General features: G+C 37.1%; 1 protein-coding gene across 3 annotated transcripts in view; it reads right to left on the bottom strand.

Annotated features, from left to right (window-relative positions):
• Nucleotides 1-25,103, bottom strand: part of EPHA3 (EPH receptor A3) — a 346,338-nt gene that overhangs the window by 115,558 nt on the left and 205,677 nt on the right. For all 3 annotated transcript variants that reach the window (XM_042903060.1, XM_042903058.1, XM_042903059.1), the window contains 2 exons: nt 14,253-14,408; nt 13,218-13,553 (listed from right to left, as the gene is read on the bottom strand). In XM_042903060.1, the coding sequence (XP_042758994.1) occupies nt 13,218-13,553; nt 14,253-14,408 (492 nt within the window). The remainder of the gene's footprint in view (nt 1-13,217; nt 13,554-14,252; nt 14,409-25,103) is intronic.

The following is a 25,103-nucleotide window of genomic DNA, read 5'->3' as shown; positions in this document are numbered from 1 at the left end:
AAGTCAGAGAAAGACAAATAGCATATGATGTCACTCATGTGGAATTTAGAAAACAAAAGAAATGAGCAAAGGGAAAAAGAGAGAAAAAAACAAACAAACAAGAAACAGACTCTTAATTATAGAGCATAAGTCAATGGTTGCCGAAAGGGTGGTGGATGGGGATGGGTTAAATAGGTGATGGGGGATTAATGAGAGCACTTGTGATGAGCACCTGGTGATGTATTGAAGTGTTGAATCACTATATTGTACACCCGAAACTAATGTAACACTGAATATTAACTATATGGAATTAAAATAATTCTTGTATCTCTGTCCATTTCTTTTCTTTAATATTTACAGACACCCTTTGCTTGACTCTCATTTTATTATTATTATCTATCCCTTTATCCTAACCGAAGTCTCAGCAGAATAGACAAATATACCCAAATGCCTTTTTGATATTTCCATTAGATCTTCTCATGGGCACACCTCAGTGTTGACTCAAAGCCAATATTTATATGTGTGTGTGTGTGTGTGTGTGTGTGTGTGTGAGAGAGAGAGAGAGAGAGAGAGAGAGAGAGAGAGAGAGAGAGAGAGATGAATGAAGCAAGAATGGCTAATTATATTGAGAGTTGTTACACAGCACACATATGAATTATAATTTTGAAAGAACCGGGACCTAAACCAATCAAACTAGAGTATTTCGGAGCTTAACCTCATGTTTAAATGTTTAGATCTAGTTCCTCGACAAAATTGTGACCAGAGACAGATCATCTTTCTCTTGATTTGTTATAATTATTTTTTTGTAATGAAATAAAAATAAGTACCAGTAAGGATAACAAATTGTCAAGATGTTTTTTTTAATCTTGCTTTTAAAGTTTATTTCTTCATTTTGAGAAAGAGAAAGAGAGAGAGAGCACAAGCAGGGGAGGGGAAGAGAGAGAGAGGGAGAGAGAGAATCCTAAGTAGGCTCAGCACAGAGCTCAACATGGAACTTGAGCTCATGAACTGTGAGATCATGACCTGAGCTGAAACCAAGAATTGGATGCTTGACCGACGGAGCCAGCCAGGTGCCCTAAATAAAGGTGTTTAAATTGGCATCGGTTAATAGTAAGTATAATATTTCAAAGCTACTTTAGAAATGTAGGGTTTTTTTATTGTTTGGTTTTAACAAGAGAGATTTGGATAAATAGCTTTCTAATAAGGCAATTCAGATTTTTAGTTCTTATCAGTATTGCTCATCATATGAAATTTTTATTTCAAAAGAAAAAAGTCATATTATATGTATGCAAGCCCATCAGTCAAGATTTTATAATAATATAATAGTCTTTATACAGTTTCTTCAGTATTACTTATATTTTGGGCAAAGCGATAGAAAAAAGAATATCCTAACAGTTAAGGGCAGGAACTGTGGAACTATGTAAGCACAAAGAAGACATTTAATAACTTAGAGTTATAGATAAATGAGATAATTATGTAATAGACTATAGTGCAGTGTTAATCACAGTAAGAGGATTTAGATCAGCAATTACTCATGAAACAAGGTAGAAAATTGAGCTTCTCATGTTTTGGCCTTGGCATTCTTTTTCCCACTATGAATGTTATAGAATTCAAGGCCCCAGCACATGGGATGCCATAGTTCATAGTTCTTTTTTTTTTTTTTTAATGTTTATTTTACTTTTGACAGAGAAAGAGAGACAGAGGGGGGAGGGACAGAGAGAGAGTGAGACACAGATCCAAAGCAGGCTCCAGGCTCTAAGCTGTCAGCACAGAGCCCCACGCGGGGCTCGAACTCGAGAGCTGTGAGATCATGACATGAGCCTAAGTCGGACACCCAACCAACTGAGCCACCCAGGTGCCCCCATAGTCCTTTTAATTTGGATATTTATCCTGACAATTTTATGTCAGATGGCAGTAAGGTCCCTTTAGCAAGGGGTGCCTTTTTTTCGGTTTGGATGATGGTGCTATATTAGGATTATAAAGTCAAGAGTATGGACCATGTCAGTAATTCACACTGAGAAATATTTTTATAGATACTGAAATATAATTAAAGGTTTATTATGGAAAAAAGGTATATTATGAAAGAGTCTGGGCAGTGTTTGTAAAATTTTTGCTTCAGAGAACAAAGCATCTTTTCCTCTTAGATATGTGTATCTATTCAATTTCTCAATGATTTTACACATACTGCAATTATTCCCTAAGGGCCTTCTATATCTAATTTAACCCTTAAAGGGCAGAGCATGTTTAAAAATTAAATTATTGTGTATACTGTGGTTTGAGACGAAACATATTCTTACTTTGTTTGGGCAAAATAATAATAAAGATTTCTGTTGAATAGGCATTTTTTTTGTTTTTGTTTTTGCTCTTAAAAGATGCAGTGAAGATGGCACAAGTTAGCATTAAATGGCTATTTCTTTCTTAGAATTCACATGCTTTAGTTAACACTATATTTCCTCCTCCAGCTGCTTGATGATATCCCTGTTCTTGAGAACACCCTTTGGGAGACGCCAGCAAGAAAAAAGTAACTATAATCTTCCAGGCACTTGTCTGCTCTATTAATTGTAGTCGTGTTAAGGATCAGAAATGAAGATGGGACGATATTTAATTTAGATCCTGGAAGCTCCCAGACTGTCTTCATCCACAGTTTCTCCACACAGTTGTGGCTTTAAGCTCACATCAAAGTTCTAAATAACAATGTATGGTGATGCTTTTGTTCAGTTTATTGCTCATGCTGCAGATATGTAATCTGCCTCTGTACCAGGATGTGATGGCTGAAAGGCATCATTAATGTGTTAAACGATGTGGAATGCTTCAGGCACAGTATGACACATCACTGCAGAGTGATAGTCCCAGATGCACAGGTATCTGCCTCCATTTCAAATCAGAAAGAAAGAAGCTAAATTGCCACACAGGCAAAATGCACCAGGAAAATTATAATGTATATATTCACTCATAATCTCTGAGCCTGACTCAGACCTCACTTGTTTGTTGAGAGGAATAAAAGGTTAAGATTTCCATTCTCAGGGTTTATTAATCATACAGGTGAAATAAGAAAGGGAGGACTCATCATAGTGCATTCCTAGAATTGTATCCCCACTCTTTTTGTGGCTGATTTTCAATATGTTTTATGATTCCAATTCATGACACCGATGCTACAAAACATCTTCTTCCATGTTCTGCAAGAACTAATGTAGACTCTTCTGGTACCTAGTTTACTTCGATGGTACGTAATTACACAACAGCATACATCTCTTCAGAGACTGCAGCAATATGTGTCCATATTTTAATAGCAGGTGCAGCTCTGTACTTTTCTACCTTTACACTGAAACATTCATTTCTTCAGATATGCTAAAGCCTGACCAGCTATCTTTGACATGAGGTGTTCTACTATCATATCCATATATGCTGTTTTTAGATTCAAATAGAACAACAAGGTGTATAGAGTAAATGTATTTCAAAATCAGGAATATAGAAGATTTAGAAATTCCTGTTTTATCAATGTAAAAAGTTAGAGTAAAATGCTAAACTTAGGCAAAGGACTGATCAATCTAGGATTCATTGAAAAAAAAAATTTTTAAACATTTATTTATTTTTGAGAGAGAGAGAGAGAGAGAGAGAGCGAGCCAGCAGAGAGAAAAGAAGACACAGAATCTGAAGCAGGCTTCAGGCTCTGATCTGTCAGCACAGAGTACAACGCGGAGCTCGAACCCATAAACGATGAGATCATGACCTGAGCTGAAGTTGGATGCTCAATTGACTGAGCCACCCAGGCATCCCTACAATTCATTTTTCAAAAGGATGTATTTTGAGGGCACCTGGGTGGCTCAGTCTATTAAGCGTCTGACTTCGGCTCAGGTTCTGATCTCACGGTTCGTGAGTTCAAGCCCCGAATCTGGTTCTGTGCTGATGGCTCAGAGCCTGGAGCCTGCTTTGGATTCTGTGTCTCCCTCTCTCTCTGCCCCTCTCCCACTCCCACTCTTGTCTCACTTTCTCTCAAAAATAAATAAACGTTAAAATTTAAAAAAAAATTTTAAAAAGGATGTATTTTTTATTTAAGCTATATTAAAGATATCTATTTCTACTAATGGACATCATTACTTCATTCTGTGAAATAGCAGGCCACTAAACCATTGGCCATAAAGCTTCTAAAATCCTTTATAGGACATGAGTTGATAGTGTATACTTAAAGGTACATTTAATGATTTATTAATATTATACTAGTAATGAAGTTCTGAATTGTGGTACAAGCATTGCAAAAGAGAAGTAAAACAAGACAGATTATACTTGGATTTCTAGGCCAACCCCTTCATATGATGGACAGCGATTTTTGACCAGAAGAAATGAAGGAATTTGTCTGTGATCACCAGAGTAAGTGGATGACAGAAGTGATTCTGTCCCAGGCTGAGGACAGAAATCTTTTCATTACATTGGATAGTCTCTAAAGTGTCATCCTTCCCTGCAGAAATGAGTGGTCCTTCAATGGGACATCTATATAAAAGTAAGTTCTTTTTTTTTTCAATAATGTTATTTAGTTGTCATTTTTTTTTAATGGGACGGCAACTGTGAAACTGCCAGACTAATATCAAACACCTAGAAAGTCCTACAGATGGGGATTGGCTTCCCCTCCCTTTGTATTTTTTTATCAGACTTAATTCACAGAAAAATATTAATTTATTCATTATTATAAATACGAGCTATTTTATAAGTAGAAACTTAAAAAGAACATCAGTTTGTTTTTGCTATAGGGGTTTTAGTGCGACAATTGACAAAAGTTGACTAGTATCTGAGATAATAGTAGGTAGTAATGTGAATGTCTTCATTTTGAAAAATGTGTTGAGGTTATGTAAGAAGATGCAGTGTTTTTAGGAAATCATACACTAAAGTAGGTAGGAGCAAAGGGGCACATCCTATGCAATTCACTTCCAAGAAGTTCAGAAGTAGGGGCACCTGGGTGGCTCAGTCGATTGAGCATCCGACTTCGGCTCAGGTTATGACCCTGTGGCTCGTGGGTTCGAGCCCCATGTCAGGCTCTGTGCTGACAGCTCAGAGCGTCAAGCCTGCTTCGGATTCTGTGTCTCCCTCTCTCTCTGTCCCTCACTCATGTATAACTCTCTCTCTCTTTCTCTCAAAATAAATAAACATTAAAAAATTAAAAAAAAAGAGAAGAAATAAATAGAAATAAATAATAGAAATACAGAGAAATAATAGAAATAAGTAATATCTATACAGAAAAGGAGATGGGGGAGAGAACGATAAAAGAAACATGGCAAAATGTTAATTTTTAAGGAATCTGGATAAAAGTGTACACACATAATGTATACTACAATACTATTTTGTGACATCTGTAATATTTTCATACACATGAACAAATCATATCTTATGATAGAAACTGTACACATACATGCAGAATTTTAGCAGGGTAAACTGAAAGAGGAGGGAATCTGCTGTTCACTGTAGGTAAAGTACTGGGTTGGGATAATGTTCATAGGAAAAAAGAAGTTTAAATGGAACTAGAAAAAAATATTTAGAATGTGCATGCCTGTATAAAAAAAAAATCAAGATTGAGGAGATACTGAAAAGGAGATAACTAGAGCAATATCCAGAGAATGGAGGGGCACCTCTTTCAACAGACACAAATTGAGAGAAACATGACGGCATTTACCTAAGTGTCAAACTAAAGTTACTTAGTCCAATTATTCTGGGACTGATGATACTTCAATGCCAACAATCTGGGAATCAGGAATCCAAGTAGAAAGAGGCCAAAACCCCTAAATCTTATTTTGGGGGGGGTAAATTTATGGCTCAAAAGTTTAAAAATGCCATGTTAGACTTGAAAATAATAATTGCAGATAATATTAATACTCATATAAATCCAATGATGCTACTTATTTTACTCTTTTGTTATAATTAAGTCATTCATATGCTAAAAATTTTATTTATTTAAAAAATTGTTTTAACATTTATTTTATTTTTTTTAAACTTTTTTTAATGCTTATTTATTTTTGAGAGAGAGAAACAGAGAGTGAGTGGGGGAGGAACAGAGAGAGAGAGAGAGACAGAATCCAAAGTAGGTTCCAGGCTCTGAGCTGTCAGCACAGAGCCTGACACAGGGCTCAAACTCACAAACCGTGAGATCATGACTGGAGCAGAAGTTGGACACTTAACCAAATGAGCCACTCAGGCACCCCTAACATTTATTTATTTTTTAGAGACAGAGAGAGACAGAGTGTGAGCAGGGGAGGAGGAGAGAGAGGGAGACACAGAATCTGAAGCAGCCTCCAGGCTCTAAGCTGTTTGTTAGCACAGTTTGATGTGGGGCTCCAACTCTGAACTGTGAGACCATGACCTGAGCTGAAGTTGGATGCTCAACCGACTGAGTCACCCAGGTGCCCCTAAGAATTGCTTTATTAACTTATTCCCTGCTCTTTTTTTTTAAGCTTGGTCATTTATTTTGAGAGGGTGAGGGGGGAGAGAACCTAAGCAGGCTCTGTGCTGTCAACATGGAGCCCAATGCGAGGCTTGAACTCATGAACGGTAGGATTATGACCTGAGCGGAAATCAAGAGTCTGATGCTTAACTGACTGAGCCACCCAGGTGCCACCCACCCCACCATCCTTTTCAATATTACCTCTTAAAACACAAATCTAGTGAAGTTACTCTGCCACTCAAAATGGGTATCTTTCTCCAACATCCTATTATCTAACACTCAGGTTGGTTGGCTTTCCTTTACTATCCAACCTGATTTCTTGTTATGCCTGAACAAGATCAATTTCCTCCTCTCAACCTAGCCTTGTTGTTCCTCAGGGAGCTCAGCTCCAATACTACGCTATACGTATTTCTTTTTCTTTATATCTATCTGGTTTATTTCTATTTTTCATCTATTTGTATCTATTTGTATCTATTATACATCTGACTCTTCTCCAAAGGTTTCCCTAAAATCCTTAACTGTGACATCTTAACTCATTTCATTGTTTAGTGTCTTAAGTAAATTTATTTATTTCATATGTATTGTTTTTAATTCTATACTTAGATGGTAAATTCCTGCATGGCTCGGGCATATATGACATGCACATAAAAGAGACACTCAAATGTATTTGTTGATCCATTAACACTTTTTATATACATCTCAGTGGATTTTACTTCCTACTCTTTTTTATCTTAGAATCTCAACATAATTAAAAGATGACTATTAAAGTTAATCACATCACTTATTTATAAATGTTATAACCAGGAATGTAAAAAATTAACACTGAGTATAGAGAAAAAGGCATGAGGATTCAAAACAATTGAAAGGAAAAATCAAGAGTACGTGACAACTTCTTAAATGTAGAAAATGAAGCAAAGATGTTTCTAAATGTTAGATTAGAATCTGGAAAACTGGGGAAATGATGGTTGTCTTAGTAGAGAGGGGAAAAAATAAGGAAAGAAAGCTATTTGAGAGAGAATGTGTTTTAATTTTTGAGTTATGGAAATTTCCATTAAAAATCACTTATTCATTCAGTAGACACTTGAGTGATTACAAGGTGTTAGAAGACCTTGTTGTCTTTGTTCTATGTCCAAAAAAATATAAATGTGAACATGAGACAAGGTCTATGGTCTTGTGAAGTTTATATTCTTCCTAACAATTTAACATAGAGACACAAAGAGGAAATTATTCCTGATTTCCAGGAAGTGACTTGCTATCGAATGAGGGCAGATATCAAACCATGAATGAAGAACAAAAGGAGAGGCATGGATTACTCTGTGAAAAAAAATCGAATCTTAGATTGAAAATCAGGAAAAAAATAGGATGAAACCTTGATGAGTCAAACCATTTATAATGCACACACACACTTTTGTGTGTGTTGTTATTGCTGCTGCTGTTATTTGATTATTTGTAACTTCCTCTAAGATGAAGGAACACCTATACAACACAAAAGGCAAGGGAAAAAAGCCAGGAGAGGGAATGTTGAAGATGCTAGAAGGGAGGACATTTGCTTGAGAGCACATTCTATTAAGACTCAGGAATCAGTGGGAGTTAGCAAGTACAGAGGGGGAGGCAGGAATTAGATTTAAAGAAACTGTGGAGGGGGTGGGTAGAGAGTAGCATTTTCCCTCTGAACCTTGAAGGTCTTGATAAGTGAGGACAGTGTAAGAGGAAAAACACACTCTGATATGCCTCCTCTAATCTCAATACTTAACTCACAGAACACTTCGCTTTTGGTTACCAAATGTGTGGGGATTTCCCCACACCAAGCAATTCTGACCCATAAGCTGGGTATCCTACAAGGAATTCAGTTCTGATACTATCTACCTGGAATTAGCATTGAAGCCCAGAGTTAGGGGCCCAGTCCCACAAGGCCCCCCTGCCCTCTTTTTAGCTGCTAATCACAAGTTCAAGTTGTTATCTATAATGCTGTCCCACCAGCTGAAATCAGAGATTCCCACTACCTCCTTCTTGGGTCCAATTAGTTTGCTACAGTAGCTCATAGAACTCAGGAAAACATTTTGCTTACTAGATGACCAGCTTATTATAAAAAGATACAACCTGAGGGCGCCTGGGTGGCTCAGTTGGTTGAGCGTCTGACTTCGGCTCAGGTGATGATCTTGCGGCTGGTGAGTTCGAGCCCCTCATCGGGCTCTGTGTTGACAGCTCAGAGCCTGGACCCTGCTTCAGATTCTGGGTCTCCCTCTCTCTCTCTCTCTGCCCTCTCCCGCTCAAGCTGTCTCTCTCTGTCTCTCAAAAATAAATAAACATTAAAAAAAATTAAAAAAAAAAAAAGATACAACCCAAGAACAGCCAGATGGAAGAGATGAACAGGGCAAGGTATCTGGGAAGAGGCACAAAGCTCCCACCCTCTCTTCAGGCACGTCACATACCAGCACCTTTATGTGTTCACTAACTCCAAAGCTTTCTGAACCCCATCCTTTGGGCTTTTAAGGAGACTTCATTGTGTAGGCAAGATTGATTAAATCATCACCAGCCTCCTCTCCCTACTCCTGGGCTTGGGGCTGGGGGATAAGGGAGCTGAAAGTTTCAACTTTCTAATCACGGGGTTTGGTTCCCCCAGCAACCCAACCCCATCCTTAGGGTTTTCCAAAAGTTGATTCATTAACATAAACACAGGTGTGGTTGAGTGGGGGTTGTTATGAATTACAAAATAGACCTTTATTACTCTTATCACTTAGGAAATTCCAAGGGTTTTAGGAGACATGCACCCTGAACTGGAACCAAAACCAAATATATTATTTCTTATTATAAATCACAATATCACAGAGGGAAAATCATCTGTGGAGAATGAGGGCATGAAGGATGAAGCTAGGTCTGTGGAAGAGTAGAGATGATAAGGAAGATCTCTTGCAGAACGCCCCTAAGTAACCCCGTGATAGATGGCGGAAAGGCAAGAACCAAGTTTACTAGGGATGGCATAAGTTAGAGTAAATGTTCCAGCAAAGCCCCTCTCTGTCTCCAAGGCAGCATTTATTTTTGTAGCTACATGGCATGAATCATAGGATGACAGAAAGAATATGAGGATAGAAGTTGGGAATGGCATTGGAGTTGGGAGACATAAATGAAAGTTTGATCTCTTTGATGAAATGTTAGAAAAACCTCTGGGATCTCAGTTTCTCCAGCTATAAAATGGGGGTGGGGTGGACCTCAAAACTGAAAGCCCCTAAGGTCTCTATTAGTGCTCCCTATTTTAGTCTGGGATCATTACATGCTATAGGATAGTGAAAAGGGGGCAGATTCTATGATGGAGGTTGAGAATAAGCAGACTGATATTTCACTAGTGGAATGATTGTTTCCAGAAGTGAAAGGTAAATACACTCATGCAAGTACAAAAACAGGAAGTAACAATTTACACTAAGTTATAACTTTACAGATTTTTGCTTTGCAATTTGCAGTTCTTTCTGGATATGTTTGACTGATAGATTCACAGATAGATACAATCTTTATGGAGAGACCATGATTTTGATCGCACTGGCATACCTTGCAAAAGTATTGAACTAACATCCGAACTTACAACATAATCCCCTACAATTTAGAAGGTGCCTTATCACGTGGTCATCACACGGCTTTCACAATGCAATCAAGAGAAAAATCAACAAACTCAATCTCACAAACGAAATTCAAAGGGACACGTTTCACCTTCTCCCTTTATATCCTTGTCAAAGATAGAGAGACTAGGAGGAATTTAAACACCATGGCATCATATCTGTCACAGCCATATCTTTTTAGTAGGTAGAGAGCTCATTTTTCAAGGCTACCAGTCCATTAACCTTCACAAGAACAAAAATAAAGCAAAACAAAGAAACACTCCCTGGAGAAATGGCATCGCTCCTAATCTTGCTTATATATCTTACTGTGGGGATTTGAAGATGGAACAAAGCCCTCTAGCACCCCAGGCACACAAAACGATACAGATGCCCTGAAATAAATATACAAATGCCTGTGGTGCATCGTGTAGACAAATTTGTGATTATTTTTTTAAATGATAGTGGGGTTAGAGAGAGTAACTGATATCATCCCTGCTGAATCTGTCTTACCCTGTGATTTGTAACTGGGAGGGCCGAAGCGTCAACCCCATTTATTTTTTAATGTCTTGGCCTGTTCTTGTTTGCCCTTACCTAGATTCATTCAGTGTGTATATCTGGAACTATTAGTTTCCTGATAAATGCATTGTCAGAAAGCCAGAGGCCAATGATAACATAGGAAAGAAGGAGCTCTTGCTTGTTTTTATACGTTTTTGTTTGACTTGGGAGATAATTATAACCCAGATTGATGCTCCTATTTTAAACAAGGTAGTAAATCAGCATGAAATATAGGATTGGGGAAAGCCATTTGCCACATAATTATAATTTCTTAAAATTCCCGTGTTCACTGAATATGAGAAGCTATAATCATGCAATATATAGCAATGACATTACTCATCTTTTTCTCTCATGGAAGACAGTTACATAAACTGAAGTTACGAATTTTTAAATATTATTAGTTACAAAGTTTAAATACCATTAACTGAAGCAAAGCAAAAGCATATGTTGTTTGGTCTGAGACCTAGCTTCCAGTGGGGGAAAAAACAGATTCGGTAAGCAAGATTTAAAAAATGATTCAGCACACTTCACTTAAAAGTCCTGTCTTTTCCACAGATAAAGTTTATATATCACCATGAGACAATGTAAAAGTGTAAGACTTTCATCAATATAGGAGACCAGAAGCAAAGTAGGACCAAAAGAGGGATTTGGAATCAGAAAGAGACAGGTGAACGTGGACTCTGGCAGGGGTTATACACAAAATACCGGTCAATGACATAACAGGGATAAGGACCCCTCAAGAAGGAGGTGTTCCAGTGCAAAGCTCTGAAGACCCCCCTCTTACGCCAGCATTTATCTTTCGGATGCTAGATTACGGGCAAGGATTATGGAGCTAAGATACTGGGTTTTGGGGGCTACCCAGGATACCTGAGAAATGAGCCGATACAGATGTATCCGCCTAACTCCCTTGCAGAAGTAGTTGGAACTACTCTGAACTAGTATAACCAGCAAAGTCATACTGGTGCATACTTACTGAACATTAGCCCTGGGTGACATCTCTTAACTGTGTGCCTTTGGTAGTTTAAGGATCTTTCTGAGCCAGCCACATGAGAGAAACAAAAGTGGTGTTTTTAGCTGGTTTTTTTGGCTGCTGTTCTAAGACCGCTTTCAGCTAAAGAGAGAATTCAGACCTCTCTCTTTCCCTTTCCCTATGGCATCCAGTACACCTTCCACTCAGGGCGAAGGGCGAGTCCCAGGAGACAGCAGAGGGGCTTCGGCAGTTTAAGCCAAATGCAGCTAAGAGGCAGAGTCGCCTCTCAACCCTGACTTCTGGCTCAGGGGTGAGCCCACCTGGGAGCAGACAAGAGAAACCGGTCCTTGTTGAAGCATTCTCAGGGCGTATCATGTCTCTTCCTTTTCTCCCATTTTGGCTCCGTTATTTATTTGTGCATAAAGGATGCAATGATATTTCTGTCTTGAACTGCTTGGAATGTAGTATCCCTAATTATGATACCGCACAGCAACAATTATGTACAATAAACACCTATCAGCTTAACTTCGCACAGCCTTTGTTGGCTACAAAAGAAAACTCTTACTCATTCATCACAGTTATCAATGATGGAAACATTGTGATCACCTTATTTCAAAGGGGCATCACTGATATGTCCCTTGCGTATACTGTGTAGAGTAACCCTTCCACGTGTTTCAGAGAATCACAACTAAAGTCTCATCAGTAATTCTGGACACTACACTGTTGAAAAAAAAAAAAGCCATACTAAAAAAATCGTAAGAATTATCAGAGAATGAGAAAACACATAGAAGATTTAAGGGGTGATTAAAAGAACAAGATTTACTAACAGTGAAGAAAAGAGAAATATTGTGGATGTAAGATAAAGAAAGGTGAGAAGTTTGCTTGTTGTTTCATTTTTCCATTCCATATTAAAGGGCCTTTGTTTACAACCTGCCAATGTAGTGTTTTGTTTTAATTGGGAAAAGATTGTCAGCAGGAAATATAGAAGATATAAAAGTAATTTATATTTGCAAACATTTTTAGGTCAGTGATTCCAACTGTTCTCTACCAAGACCTCTTTTCACCATGCTTCTCCACAAATTCCCTACTTTGAATTTTTAAATACAAATTATATCTATATTTGATAGATATAAATAAATATAGATATAAATAAATATAAATAGATATAAATAAAAATAAAATTTTATTTAAAATGGATGTATTTTCTTATTTTTAATTAATCAGAATTATCTGTATCTGAGCTGTAATACTTAGAGCTTCAGAGGAACATAAAGCAACAGAATAACTATATAAAAATGTGATATAATTAGAACTAAGGTAAAGATATTTTGTAGTTTTAGGTATCCTATATAACCTTCTGCAAACTAAGGTTCAATGTCTGTTAAGTTCTTTGGAATATCAAAATGTTTCAAGGAGCCCCACAAGAACCATCTGCAGAGCCGCGGTTATTTAAATATTCCAAATTGAAAAACAAGGGATTAAACTAGCTTAAAATCATCTAATAAATATGACTTATTCCTACTTGAAGAATTAAATTGAGGTATTGAACGTAGCATAACTGCTTAAACGTGACAGAAGAGAACATTCTGGGACTCTTTCAAACCTTTGCCTTCCCCACTCTTTTTTTGCACACTCTGTCAAAATCATGACTTGGCTCTGAGATGGCGGGAGCAGAAAGCATCGAGCACGTACTCACCAGCCTGGTTGGTTGTGATGCTGACTGCAGCGAATTGTCTTGGTGGTGAGCTCAGCTCTGACACCCCGTTAATGGCATCGATCTCAAAGGTGTAGTTAGTATGTGCCAGGAGGTCTGTCACTGTCACTGTGGTGTTGGTGAGTCCGAACTGTCGAGGGAGGAAGCGGACATTTGGGCTGCATGGCTCACACTGTTTTACATTCCACCCACATTTTTTACATATGATGTTGAAGGTAACATCTTTCCGGCCTCCTGTGTCCAGGGGCCAACTCCAGTCCAGGATGACCGAGGTCTCGTTTATGTTAGAGATAACATTTCTTGGTGCAGATGGAGGTCCTGCAAAGTAGTTCAACAAAGATTAATGAGCCTCACTTCTGTTTTCTACTACAAGGGAAATAGATAATTTACAATGGAACCGAAAGAGGTAAATAACCATCTTGTCTCTATTATATACTTTTAATTCGTCCTTAGAGGATCCATGAGATTATAGACACATGGCTTCAAGAGCACTATCGTCCCCAAGCCATGGGCGGGGGAGTTTTGACTCAAAGTTGAAGATACATTCACGAAGTCCAATGAGGGAATTTACTACTAAATTCAATGCCCTTGTGAATAGTTATGAAAACTTTACTATTAGTTTTATAAATCTTAGTCCTTTTTCCCTATGACCTATGACCTACATGTAACGTGAGGGAATAGAAATGTAAAAACACAAATCCCATGACTATAACCTCCCCTATTCTGTCAAATGTAATACAGGATCTAAACCAAGATACAGAAAACTTTCTTTCTTTCTGGGGGTCCTGTTGCAGGAAGTGCTTTAAAAACTAATTCATTTTGCGTGATAAATGTTGCATTTGTGGTGAGCCAGCATGGAGAGTGAAGCAGAGAAAGCTTTCAATTTGCACACGGATAACGGAAGGAAATGGGCCAAATGCTTTAAAAAAAGAAGAAAGAAGCACAATAACCAGAAGGAAAAAAAAAACCACAAAATAAAAGAAACATGGAGGCATGGGTTGCAGCAAAACTACTCACGGGTACAAGCCATGGATGGAGGGTCTTTGTCTGCTCGGAAGTACTTATTCTCACACCTGCAGTTCACTGAACCATCTTCGTGGGTAGAACTGTGCGGCGGGCACTTGGCACATTTCACATTACCATCCGAAGCCTTGTAGAAACCTGGTCGGCAAGCTACAAACAAAATCACTCGTTTAAGATTCGGTGATAATTTTGAAAGCGTATTTTTCAAAACACGTAAAACAGATTTCAGAATGTTAGGGGAAGAATTCATTAGGAATAAAAAAAAAATCCATTTTTTTTCCTTCCAGAATTTACAGAAGCAAATAATGTGACCCAGTGTAGTTTCTCCACATATATACATTTGAATTCGCACCAAATGTTAAAGGGAAAAAAAAAAACCCTGAAGATTTAGATTATTTTGGCACTAGAGTGTGATGAAATTTCCAGCTCATGTTTTCACAGCTTTGCTTGGCATTGAACTATTTGTGGAGAAAAATACAGCAAAGCCATGTCATCATGTAGCCATTCCCTTTTAAAACATGATGCAATGTGTACATTATCTGCGTGCAGTTAGCACTACATTACACACTCACTCTCTTTCTAATTGATTTCTCTGTGTATGGCTCCCTCCCCACAAATTGTAAGCAACTGAAAGGAAGAAATCATGGCTTCCTTGTTTTAAGATTCTTGATGCATCGGTTCTCATGAGCTTTTTTTTTTTTTTCTGCCTTGACAGTGTCGTTCCAGTGCTGTAACTTCTACAGCCTTGGCCTACACTGAAGGTTTTTAAAAATTTCCTTGTCTGTCTTTCAGAAACATAGTGACATATAATTTCTATTTAAACTGATCAACTTGTAAATAATTACTAGATTAAAGCTTTCTAAATAACTGTCTTCCTCTTCTTTCTTTCTGGCCATCTCTGAATGACATGTTTTGTTGAGCTCCACGAACCGGTCATGAAATATTGATTTCAGATGCCCATTTAGTATTCTTTATATATTTATTGCTTTTACAGAAATACACCTCTACTGTATTGCTTTTCTTTAATCTGATGTAAAATTCAAAATGCTGTAATGGTTTATGTGATCTATTTTCAGAATTACATGGAGAACTGAAATCATAGTGAAAATCCTAGCAAGAAGTCTCTTGACATTGTTTTGAAGATTAAAATCAGAGTCCAGGGGCACTTGGGTGGCTCCGTAGATTAAGTGGCCGACTTTGGCTCAGGTCATGATCTCATGGTTTGTGAGTTTGAGCCCCGCGTTGGGCCCTGTGCTGACAGCTCAGAGCCTGGAGCCTGCTTTGGATTCTGTGTTTCCCTCTCTCTCCGCCCCTCCCCTGCTTGCACTCTTTCTCTCTTTCAAAAATAAATAAAAATTTTTTAAAAAATTAAAAATAAATAAATAAATAAAATCAGCGTCCACATTTTTTAGGTTTCCTACAGAGTATCTCTGGAAGTCAATGATTTCTTAAATCTCTAAAACTCAATTTCAATGCTATGTTGAGATGTGATGGTTTAAAGCACTTATGTGTAAAATATGCCCTGTAGGTGATCTGAATCCCAGAATTTTCCTATGTCAGCTTCATATTGTGAATAACAGGTTATTTGCATTCAAGTAAAGCCTATGTGAGCAAATCTTAACTTTTATAATCCTTAAATGCATTTTGAAAGGTAACACCTTATATCCATAACAGTGTATCTTCCTACTGAATGTTTCTTGAGAAATACACTGTCAAGGGAAATAGTACCAAGATAAACAATTAGAATAACTTAAAATGATAGCAATCATTAATCTAGTCTTGCTGTTTTATAGTTTCTATCAAGAATGGCCACTCTAAGACTATCTTACATTAAATGGAACAACTTTTGGTGCCACGTTGAGAGCCACTCGGATAAATTCTATTGCCCTGACCAAACATGGAGTAGGCTCATAAACTTTTGATCATTCTTCCTAAGCATTGGTTAGAAACTTCCACTCATATCTCATGTCATATCGCCTCTAGGGGAAATGATATAAAGTATAAACAAACTAAGCACTTAACTTCTGGTTTCAATTTAGCTCAATGAGTGCCTTTAAGTTTGCAAGATGGCAATGCTCAAGTGTTTAAAAGATTGAGTTGCACTGTTCCAGTGTATTTTGTTTTTTGGTTGCTTGTAAGTTTATCTGTATGTTTTTATTTGAGGTTTTTATGGTTTTTACAACATTTAGCATAAAGGTATTCACTAAACAATCACTTTTTGTCAATATTATAAATGGCTATACTCTGTGATATTTAAAGAAAAGGCAAGTCATACAATCATTTCTTAGCTACAGCACAGGACTTGTAATAATAACTTGAAAGTAGCTACAGTCAATAAACCTTTAAGTTAAGAATGTGACACAAACTAGTAACTAGACTTTATCTAAATGATTAAATAACCTTAGATATAATAATAGTAAAAGATAGGTAGACACACATACATTCTGCTTAATAAATATCTGTTAATCATTTACTCTTCTTCAGGCTTTTTGTTAGCCTTGAAGATACAAATGTCCCTAGTTCTGTCCACCTTAAAAGGGCCCTTGCGATTGAAATTGAAAGTGGGCACCAGACATTTGACACAGGCCCCAAGGAGCAAACATTCCATTCTGATTGAGCTGTTGGAGGAAATACAGAGAAGGAATTTCACTTGAGAAAGATCATGAAAGGATAGCAAAAGGCCTGTAAGTAGCATAATTAAATACACAAATAGATCAACAGGAAAAGACAAGCAGTTAAGTAGAGGAACTTGATGGGTACTGTTGGTTGCATACTAAACACCTAAATCTGCTTTCTGCTTGCTCACAGAATTTTGATTTTGTTCAGAATCACACTCTGCCAAGTCCTCCCTTACCCAGACGTAATTGCAAATAGTTATGGATGGCCAGAGTGATAGCCCAAAGATGGGCAAAGAGATACAAACAGAAATCTGACGAAAGCCATTAAAATATCTTTTTTTTTCCTAAGAAGATGGTCCAAATGTAACAGAAGCCATTCTACCTATATAATTCCAGCATTGATTCTTGGCATAATGGTTTACATGTGACAATAAGTTAAAGGCCAAGAAAATTAGATGTGTAATCTGCACTTGCTGATTCAGCTAGCACCTCTCTCAATATTTCTTAGAATGTCAGAAGAATAACACCCTATTTGTGTAGCTCTCCATGGGCAAGTTTTTTTTATCACTACAGCAGAAAGTATTTCCAAAGGATCTAAGACAAGCAGAGAATGCAGTTGAGAGGTACTAAATAGAATTATAGACTAATGGAGCTAAGAAGGTCCTAATAAATCACACTGGCCAGTCTGTGCGTTATATGTCTGAGGACCCAGAGCTCCAAGACTTTGGATGACACACAGGGACAGCCTCTACTCTGTATCTTCCAGCACCTGGTAGCTTGCTGATACACTTTACCTATCCAATTTGTTGATATTTATCAAGTTTCAACTATATGCAGAATACAATGATAGATTATATAACAACACCCTAAATTTTGTAGACATCTTTACTCTTTCTGAAAAGCTTTCATATGTACCGTCTCAACTGAATCTCACAGCAGTTGTGTCAAAATCACTGGAACAGATGTTACTCTACTAATTTTACAGAATGGACAATTAGAGCATACACAGAAAAAGTAGCATCTCCAAGATAACAAAGAATTTGTGGTATAATCTGAAAGAGAAGGAGCACCTGGGTGGCTCAGTGGGTTAAGCATCTGACTCTTGGTTTTGGCTCAGTTTATAATCTCACTGTTGGGAGACTGAGCCCTGTGTTGGGTTCCATGCTGAGTGTGGAGCCTGATTGGGATTCGACCTCTCTCTCCCTATCTCTCTGCCCCCTCCTGCTCACCCCCCCCGTCTCTGAAAATAAATAAACACTTAATAACATGTAAGAGATTTTTTGGCTTTTAATTTTATATAGATTGCTTATTGAAAGCAAATTATTCTCTAGAACCATGAATTATTTTTCTAAAATTCTAAGCTGCTGTTATGACACTGAAGAATTGTCATCTAAAACTTATTTAATTAAATGAATGCCAAGTCTTTTGTCGTCTACTCCTAGTAAGAAACTATTTCAGAAAGGGTAATGTTTTCTTGCCTTTCTCTAGGATTTTCTATTTGACATTTAACATTATTACGGGAAGATGGGTAAGTGTGTTTTTGCTTGAAGAACCGAGTCTGCCAACCTCAGGAACAGCACGACCCGCTACCTATAGGAGACATACAAGTACATTTTTCCTTCTTGCTACAAGCAGGATCTTTAAATCTTTTACCAAAATTGTTCAAAAAAATTTGAGAATATGACTGAATAATTTATATCCAGTAGTAAAATTACACTGTTAGGGAACACTCTCTTTAAATGCATATGGAGAAATTCTTTACATAAAGTACTTACTTTTGAATTTTTCCCAGTAAATAATCTCCTTTCCTTGAAGTAGATTTGTGCTTAAATACCTATCTATCTATTGTACTTTGTTCGTCTTTCAAAAAAATCCTCCTGAGTGAATGTGAAATTTTACCTCTAAGGGGCATAAATACTTGTATTTTAGTATCTTGCTTTGAGTGGTAAAAGCAATGACTGTAATTTCAAAGAACTTCTTTTATCCTTGAATGTAAAACTAGTGATAAAGCAATCTGCACATTTCTTTCACTTAAGTATTATTTCAGAGACTGAAAGGTTCAGCATATAAAAAATCAGGTAAAGGAATAGAAAGTAATGTTTCTCTCTTACTCATGGGAAATCTTAGTCAATTTACTATAGAATATCAAGGAAAAAAAACAGGCAAAAAGAGGAGTGATTCAGATATATACAGTTTTAAGGTTTTTTTTTAAATGTTTATTCATTTTTGAGAGAGAAAGAGAGAGACAGAGTGTGAGTGGGGTGGTGATGGCGGGGGGGGTGGGGTGGACAGAGAGAGGGAGACAGAGAATCCAAAGCAGGCTCAGGCTCTGAGCTGTCAGCACAGAGCCTGACACGGGCTGGAACTCACAAGCCATGAGATCATGACCTAGGCTGAAGTCAGATGCTTAACTGACTGAACCACCCAGGTGCTCTTAAGTTTTAAAATAACAACAACAACAATAATAATAATAATAATAATAATAATATGCTAAATAGTTAAGATCTTCCCTGGTGCAAGCCAGCTACTAAAGCAATACTTAAGTAAGATAGGTATACACATATTCAAAACCTGCTGCCAAAATGACAGAATTCTGATTTACAGATTTCTTCAGGTAACCTAGGTTATAATTTTATCAGTGTTTGACTGATAAGAACACTGGTAAAACTATTTACAGATTTCAGTCTTGGGGTGGGCAAACCAAGAAGTACCTCAACAGTTTAATACTGTTTGGAGGCAAACTGCCGCCCTTGTTTTTGTGTTCCCATAAATGTTTTATTCCCTTCCTGTAATGAAGATTTTCGAAGTAGTTAAGTGTGGCAGGAACTCTCGTCTTTGATTTTGTGTTGGTAAATAAAAGGAGGATGATCCATGAATATAAATTAATAGCCATTAAAAGCCAGAGGTATCACTTCCTCAAACCTTACTGGATATCACCATGGATTTACTAAATAATGAGATTTGTTCAGATAGTGTTTGGGTTTTGTTTATCGATATTCCTCTAACACATATGTGTTAATCTCCAAAATGACCAAGACACTTTATTGTGTCTGGTCCTACAGTGATAGAAGTTATAATCTTAGCTTTAAAAAGCTCGATTCTATATGGCACGGTTATTTTAGAAATGGATCTCCTCCCTTGAAAGTGTAATTGCTAAGACAATTTTCTTTTTCTTTTTTTTTTTTTTTAAGTTTTTTTTAACGTTTATTTATTTTTGAGACAGAGAGAGACAGAGCATGAACAGGGGAGGGGCAGAGAGAGAGGGAGACACAGAATTGGAGACAGGCTCCAGGCTCTGAGCTGTCAGCACAGAGCCCGATGCGGGGCTCGAACTCATGGACCATGAGATCATGACCTGAGCTGAAGTCGGACGCTTAACCGACCAAGCCACCCAGGCGCCCCGCTAAGACAATTTTCAATACACTTTAGTGTTACCTTCTCCAAGAAATTCTTCAGTTTCTCTTCTTTTTAACCCAACACATTAAGTTGTTTTCAGCATCTTATAGGAAGAGCTCTGGACTAGGTAGTAGGAAATGCAAGTTTTGATGTAATCTTTTCTCCTAAATAGGTGTTATCTCAAAGTCACTGTCCAGGTGTATTCAAATTTTAATGAGGGCTTTGGGAAAGTGACTTCCTCTTCTAGAAATAAGTCTGAAGTTCCATTTTTTAGTCACTATGTGTTCCTAGGTTAGACTCTGAGCAATCCAGAGACAGTTACTTCCTATTCATTTTGTACGCCCAGCGTCTAGCTCAATGTCTAGCACCTAGCAGTTGATAAGATGCGTTTTTGAAGTGAATGAGACCTTGCAATCAGTTATCCTCTCTATGCTTCTAATTTTTCATTTATTGGATGCTGGACATTGGCTAGCTTACCTCTAACAACTCTTCAGGTTGACACTCTGAACGGTTAATACTTTGTGTACCAAAATTAGTAGGATTCTTACAACTTTCTAAGTAGAAAGACAAAATAAATACTGCATATCAAAGTATCTTCACTTTCATCACGCTTTAAGGGTTAAAATTGGCCACTGAAATTATAAAACCATATAGGGTAACAAGACAAAGGAGGTTCTCTTCTAACTTTAAAGAAATATACTTGAAAAAGAAATGACAGGTTTTTGCTCTTTTCAGTGTTTTTTCTGTGTCAGAGCAGAATGTATTCAAAGGATGTACTGATTTCATGATTGAATGCATTGAAAAATAAATTGACCACCAGATAATTCCCTGTTTTATAGTTTCAGCTTCACCAATAGCACATAAGTCTATATTTGATTTTATGTACATTTCAGATAGAGTAGGATGTTTAAAAGTTGGGGAATCTTATGGCAATGCATAAAAATATTGATATTAATTATTCTCTTTAATTTTGTAAGATGATGTGTTTTCTTTTTCTTTTTTAATGACAAGGGAAATGAGCACACTATTGAAAACACAATTCAAGAGAATACATTTCTCTTCTGTTAATCTGTAGTGAGGTTTTACTTGTCTTTTCCTTGCTAGTCTAGATTTTAGTTCCCTTATTTTAAGTGCTGAGTTACTGAGAATAAACCCCAAAACTTTTTGAAAAACCCCAAGATAGGCCACAGTGGAACAAAAATGAGAAAGCCCCTGCCAAATGTTAATTTGCTATTGAGAAACACTAAAAATGTGAATAATATAATAGAAGGAAGCCAAAATAATACCAATTTGTAGTGAATGAGTTAAAAATATTTTGGGAATCTGCTGATTCCATATTTATGAAGAAGTAACAATAAAACAGGAACTAAATATTGCAGGCTAATAGGGGGGTAAAATAACAAACTATCAGCTTTGGAAAATAACAAAGAAAAAGTATGAAATAGAGAGTATTATGTGCACTGTGTATACAATAAATAATAATTACAAAAAAAGCTTCAAGATAGAATCTTGGCCTTATTCCCAAATTACATAGCACACTTTCCTCTAAGTCCTAATTGATGGGTTTGAGCCAGGCTGATACTGAGAATGGGTCAAGTTACCATAGTGAAAGGAAAACCAATGCACTTAGTAAACCATGGTGGCTACTGTTGAAAGAAAGTAGACAGCCTTTCAATTGCAAAGTGAATTTTGTCTCCAGTTGACTAATGTGGTTGACTTTTAAGAGAAAACATGGTCCTAATTAAGGGTTAAAAGGCTCATTTCAATTTGAATTAACTTTAAATTAAAAAATAAAGCTGTTGGTAAATAGGTCCCTTTTAGTATTCAGACTTTAGCTCCATATACACAGGGCTATATTATCAATTCCCAGCCATAAACACAAACTAATGACCAGAACCAGCACTGACTAAACAGATGATTTCCTGGCCTTGCAATTCCAGGCCTGACAGGGTCTATTTGCCGGTACAAGGTCAAAGCAACTGTTTATTCCCAAAATGAGCTGCACTCCACAATCTTACAGGAACTCTATTCTTTGCCATTTGAATAGAGGTACAATGCTTTGAGGCAAGGCCCAGGCATTTCAATACACTGGAAGTGGCAACGTTCAGTCATTAAACCCTGCCTGCAATGTGCAGCATTTACAAAGTGATCAAGTGTTTCCTTCTTCTGTTCCTTCCACTGTTCAATAAAAAAGGCCTAAGGCAAAATGCCACCATACCATTAAACACAACAGAATCAATCACAATCTAGTGTGGCTCAAAGATAGCCGAGTAACAAGACTTTATTGTGTTTGTTGTTGTTCCATCAGATTTAGCAAGACAGGTGCCAGTAAAACTGAAATATGTCCAATAATACGCTCACCACAAAGAGAATACTAAAACAGCCCCCGATCCTAAGGATGTTGTTGTGTTCTGCCGGCTTTTCAGTTGCCCTCCACCTTCAAGGAAGAGCTGTGTTTCCTAAGAGTTGCACTAGCTGAGTTTTCTATCCTTAATTATCAATGGCCAGAGAACAAGTCCCATGAACTAAGTTTACAAATTCACAGGAAGATGAATGTAACGAATAGGTAAATACTAAAAAAGGGGGAAAGGGGGGGATATGAAAGACAAAACCATGTTTATGGCCCTAAAATGCATAGGGCCCAAATCTATACTCAGGTATACTGAGAGACAGCCTGTTCTTTCGGAACAGTGCCAGAAGTGTTCTTCAGACCTGAAGAGCAGTGGGATGTCTAAGAAAACTATTTCTAGGAAGGGGTTTTGGAGGAGGTAAGTCACCTCTATGTTTCAGTAGGCCCTACAACAGAATAGGATCTTCCCGGCTGCACTGGAACCATAGCTAGAGCATGGAGAGGTCACCACTCCAATATTTACCATTATATACAAATTTAGGAAAAATAAACACATGAAGTTATTTCAGGAAAATAGAATTTCCAAAATAGATTTGAAATCACCCAGAGTAGGAGTTTGAGACATAAGTCACGAGCTTTAGGCTCACGTCAGGAAAGTAAGAAACTAACTATGCATACTACATGTGTGGCTTGGATTTATACATCAAAAGCACACTCTCACTCACAAATGCACACACACGTACACACACACACCCTCACCACGGTTTTTACTAGTTCTTGTTTCTATTCTACTGCTCTGTTCCCTTTTTCTTCTCTTTTCTTTAAAAAAATGCAACATGGGAGAAATTATTGTTGACTGTGAATGTTGGCAGCTTCACTAATGTGAATTTCACATTTCAAAAAAAATTTTTTAATGTTTAATTTTTGACAGAGAGAGAGAGAGAGTACAAGCTGGGGAGGGGCAGAGAGAGAGAGAGAGACTCAGAATCTGAAGCAGGCTTCAGTCTCTGGGTTGTCAGCTCAGAGTCCTACGCAGGACTCGAAGTCACTAACCATGAGATCATGACCTGAGCTGAAGTCGGACGCTTAACTGACTGAGCCACCCAGGCACCCCAGTGAATTTCACATTTTTTATCTCAAGTAACTATATCTCATTTAGGAACATTTATACAGAAAACAATACAATTTTTTTAAATCCCGAATTTAAAGGGAACCTATAAAAAGTAGAAAACTCAGAGGAAAAACAAAACAAAACAAAATTCTGTGAATGCTATAAGACATGACACAAAAATATTTGCCCTGTTAGTTATATCATTAACTATACACTCTCCAAAAGAGATCACCATATAGAATTTTGAGAAATGGTGATATCATTATATTGTATCAGAGGTCCTTTAGACTTGCTTTACTTTTTAGGTTAGTTTATTTTAAAATCACGTCCATTTTTTTCCTGAGGAAACACCTCTGCAACTTTCAAATTTATACTTCAACACATCTTATAATCTATCAGCTTTCCATTCCATTTTTATTTTGTGAAATTTATTAAAATGACTGACAATATTGTGGCCAAGTAATGGATTTATGGGGCGCCTGGATGGCTCAGTTGGTTAAGCCTCTGACTCTTGATTTTGGCTCAGATCATGATCTCATGGTTAATGAGATCGAATCCCGCATTGAGCACTGCACTGACAGAGTGGAGCTTGCTTGGGATTCTGTCTCTGCTTCTCTCTCTGCCCCTCCCTTGCTCACTCTCTGTCTCTCAAAATAAATAAATAAACTTTAAAAACAAGTGAGGGATTTAAAATAAACCAGTAATGTGTCATTTATATGTTAGGTATTCAGTTTATGATCACAAAATATTATCAACTAGAAGTGTGCAATTTAAAAGTATTCAATATTTGCTTTGAATTCAATATTTACAAATGGCTAATATTTGTAAGGCAACATAGAAGAAAAAATGAATTCGTGTAATTCTAGGGTTTCTTTCTTCACTTCATTTTTATGTTTAAAGTAAATATTTGTTCCAAGATAAAAACAGATTTCTACTCAGCATATTCTGAAATTTCATTCCCTAGGTGGGTAAGAATGGACTTCTCAAGAAAACACGAAAAGTAAATAGATGACCATAAACAGATGCCCATGGGATCAACAACACTATTAGCCAAGTAAGTGTTTCATAAAAATTTCAACCAATCCTCTATTTTGAAACTGTTTAGGAAAGACATGAATGTACATAACTGTATAGGACAGCATGTCTATATATTTGAATTTTACATAAAATTAATTCCATCCTATTCAAGAAAAAAATACTTTTTGCATAAGAATACGAAGTTTTCAAAGAAAAAAAGGGCACTATAAGATTTGACATATGTACATCTATTCTAATATGTATGTCAAAAATACAAAATCTCTCTCCCTACTCCCTAATTAAGGTAGAAATAAACTTCTCAAAATATAGGGAAGACTCTCATAGGCAGGAGA

The sequence above is a fragment of the Panthera leo genome, chromosome C2 (genome assembly GCF_018350215.1).
Source record: "Panthera leo isolate Ple1 chromosome C2, P.leo_Ple1_pat1.1, whole genome shotgun sequence".
NCBI classification, from domain to species: Eukaryota; Metazoa; Chordata; class Mammalia; order Carnivora; family Felidae; genus Panthera; species Panthera leo.
Note: the sequence above shows the minus strand (reverse complement) of the source record. Positions and strands in the feature narration are given on the sequence as shown.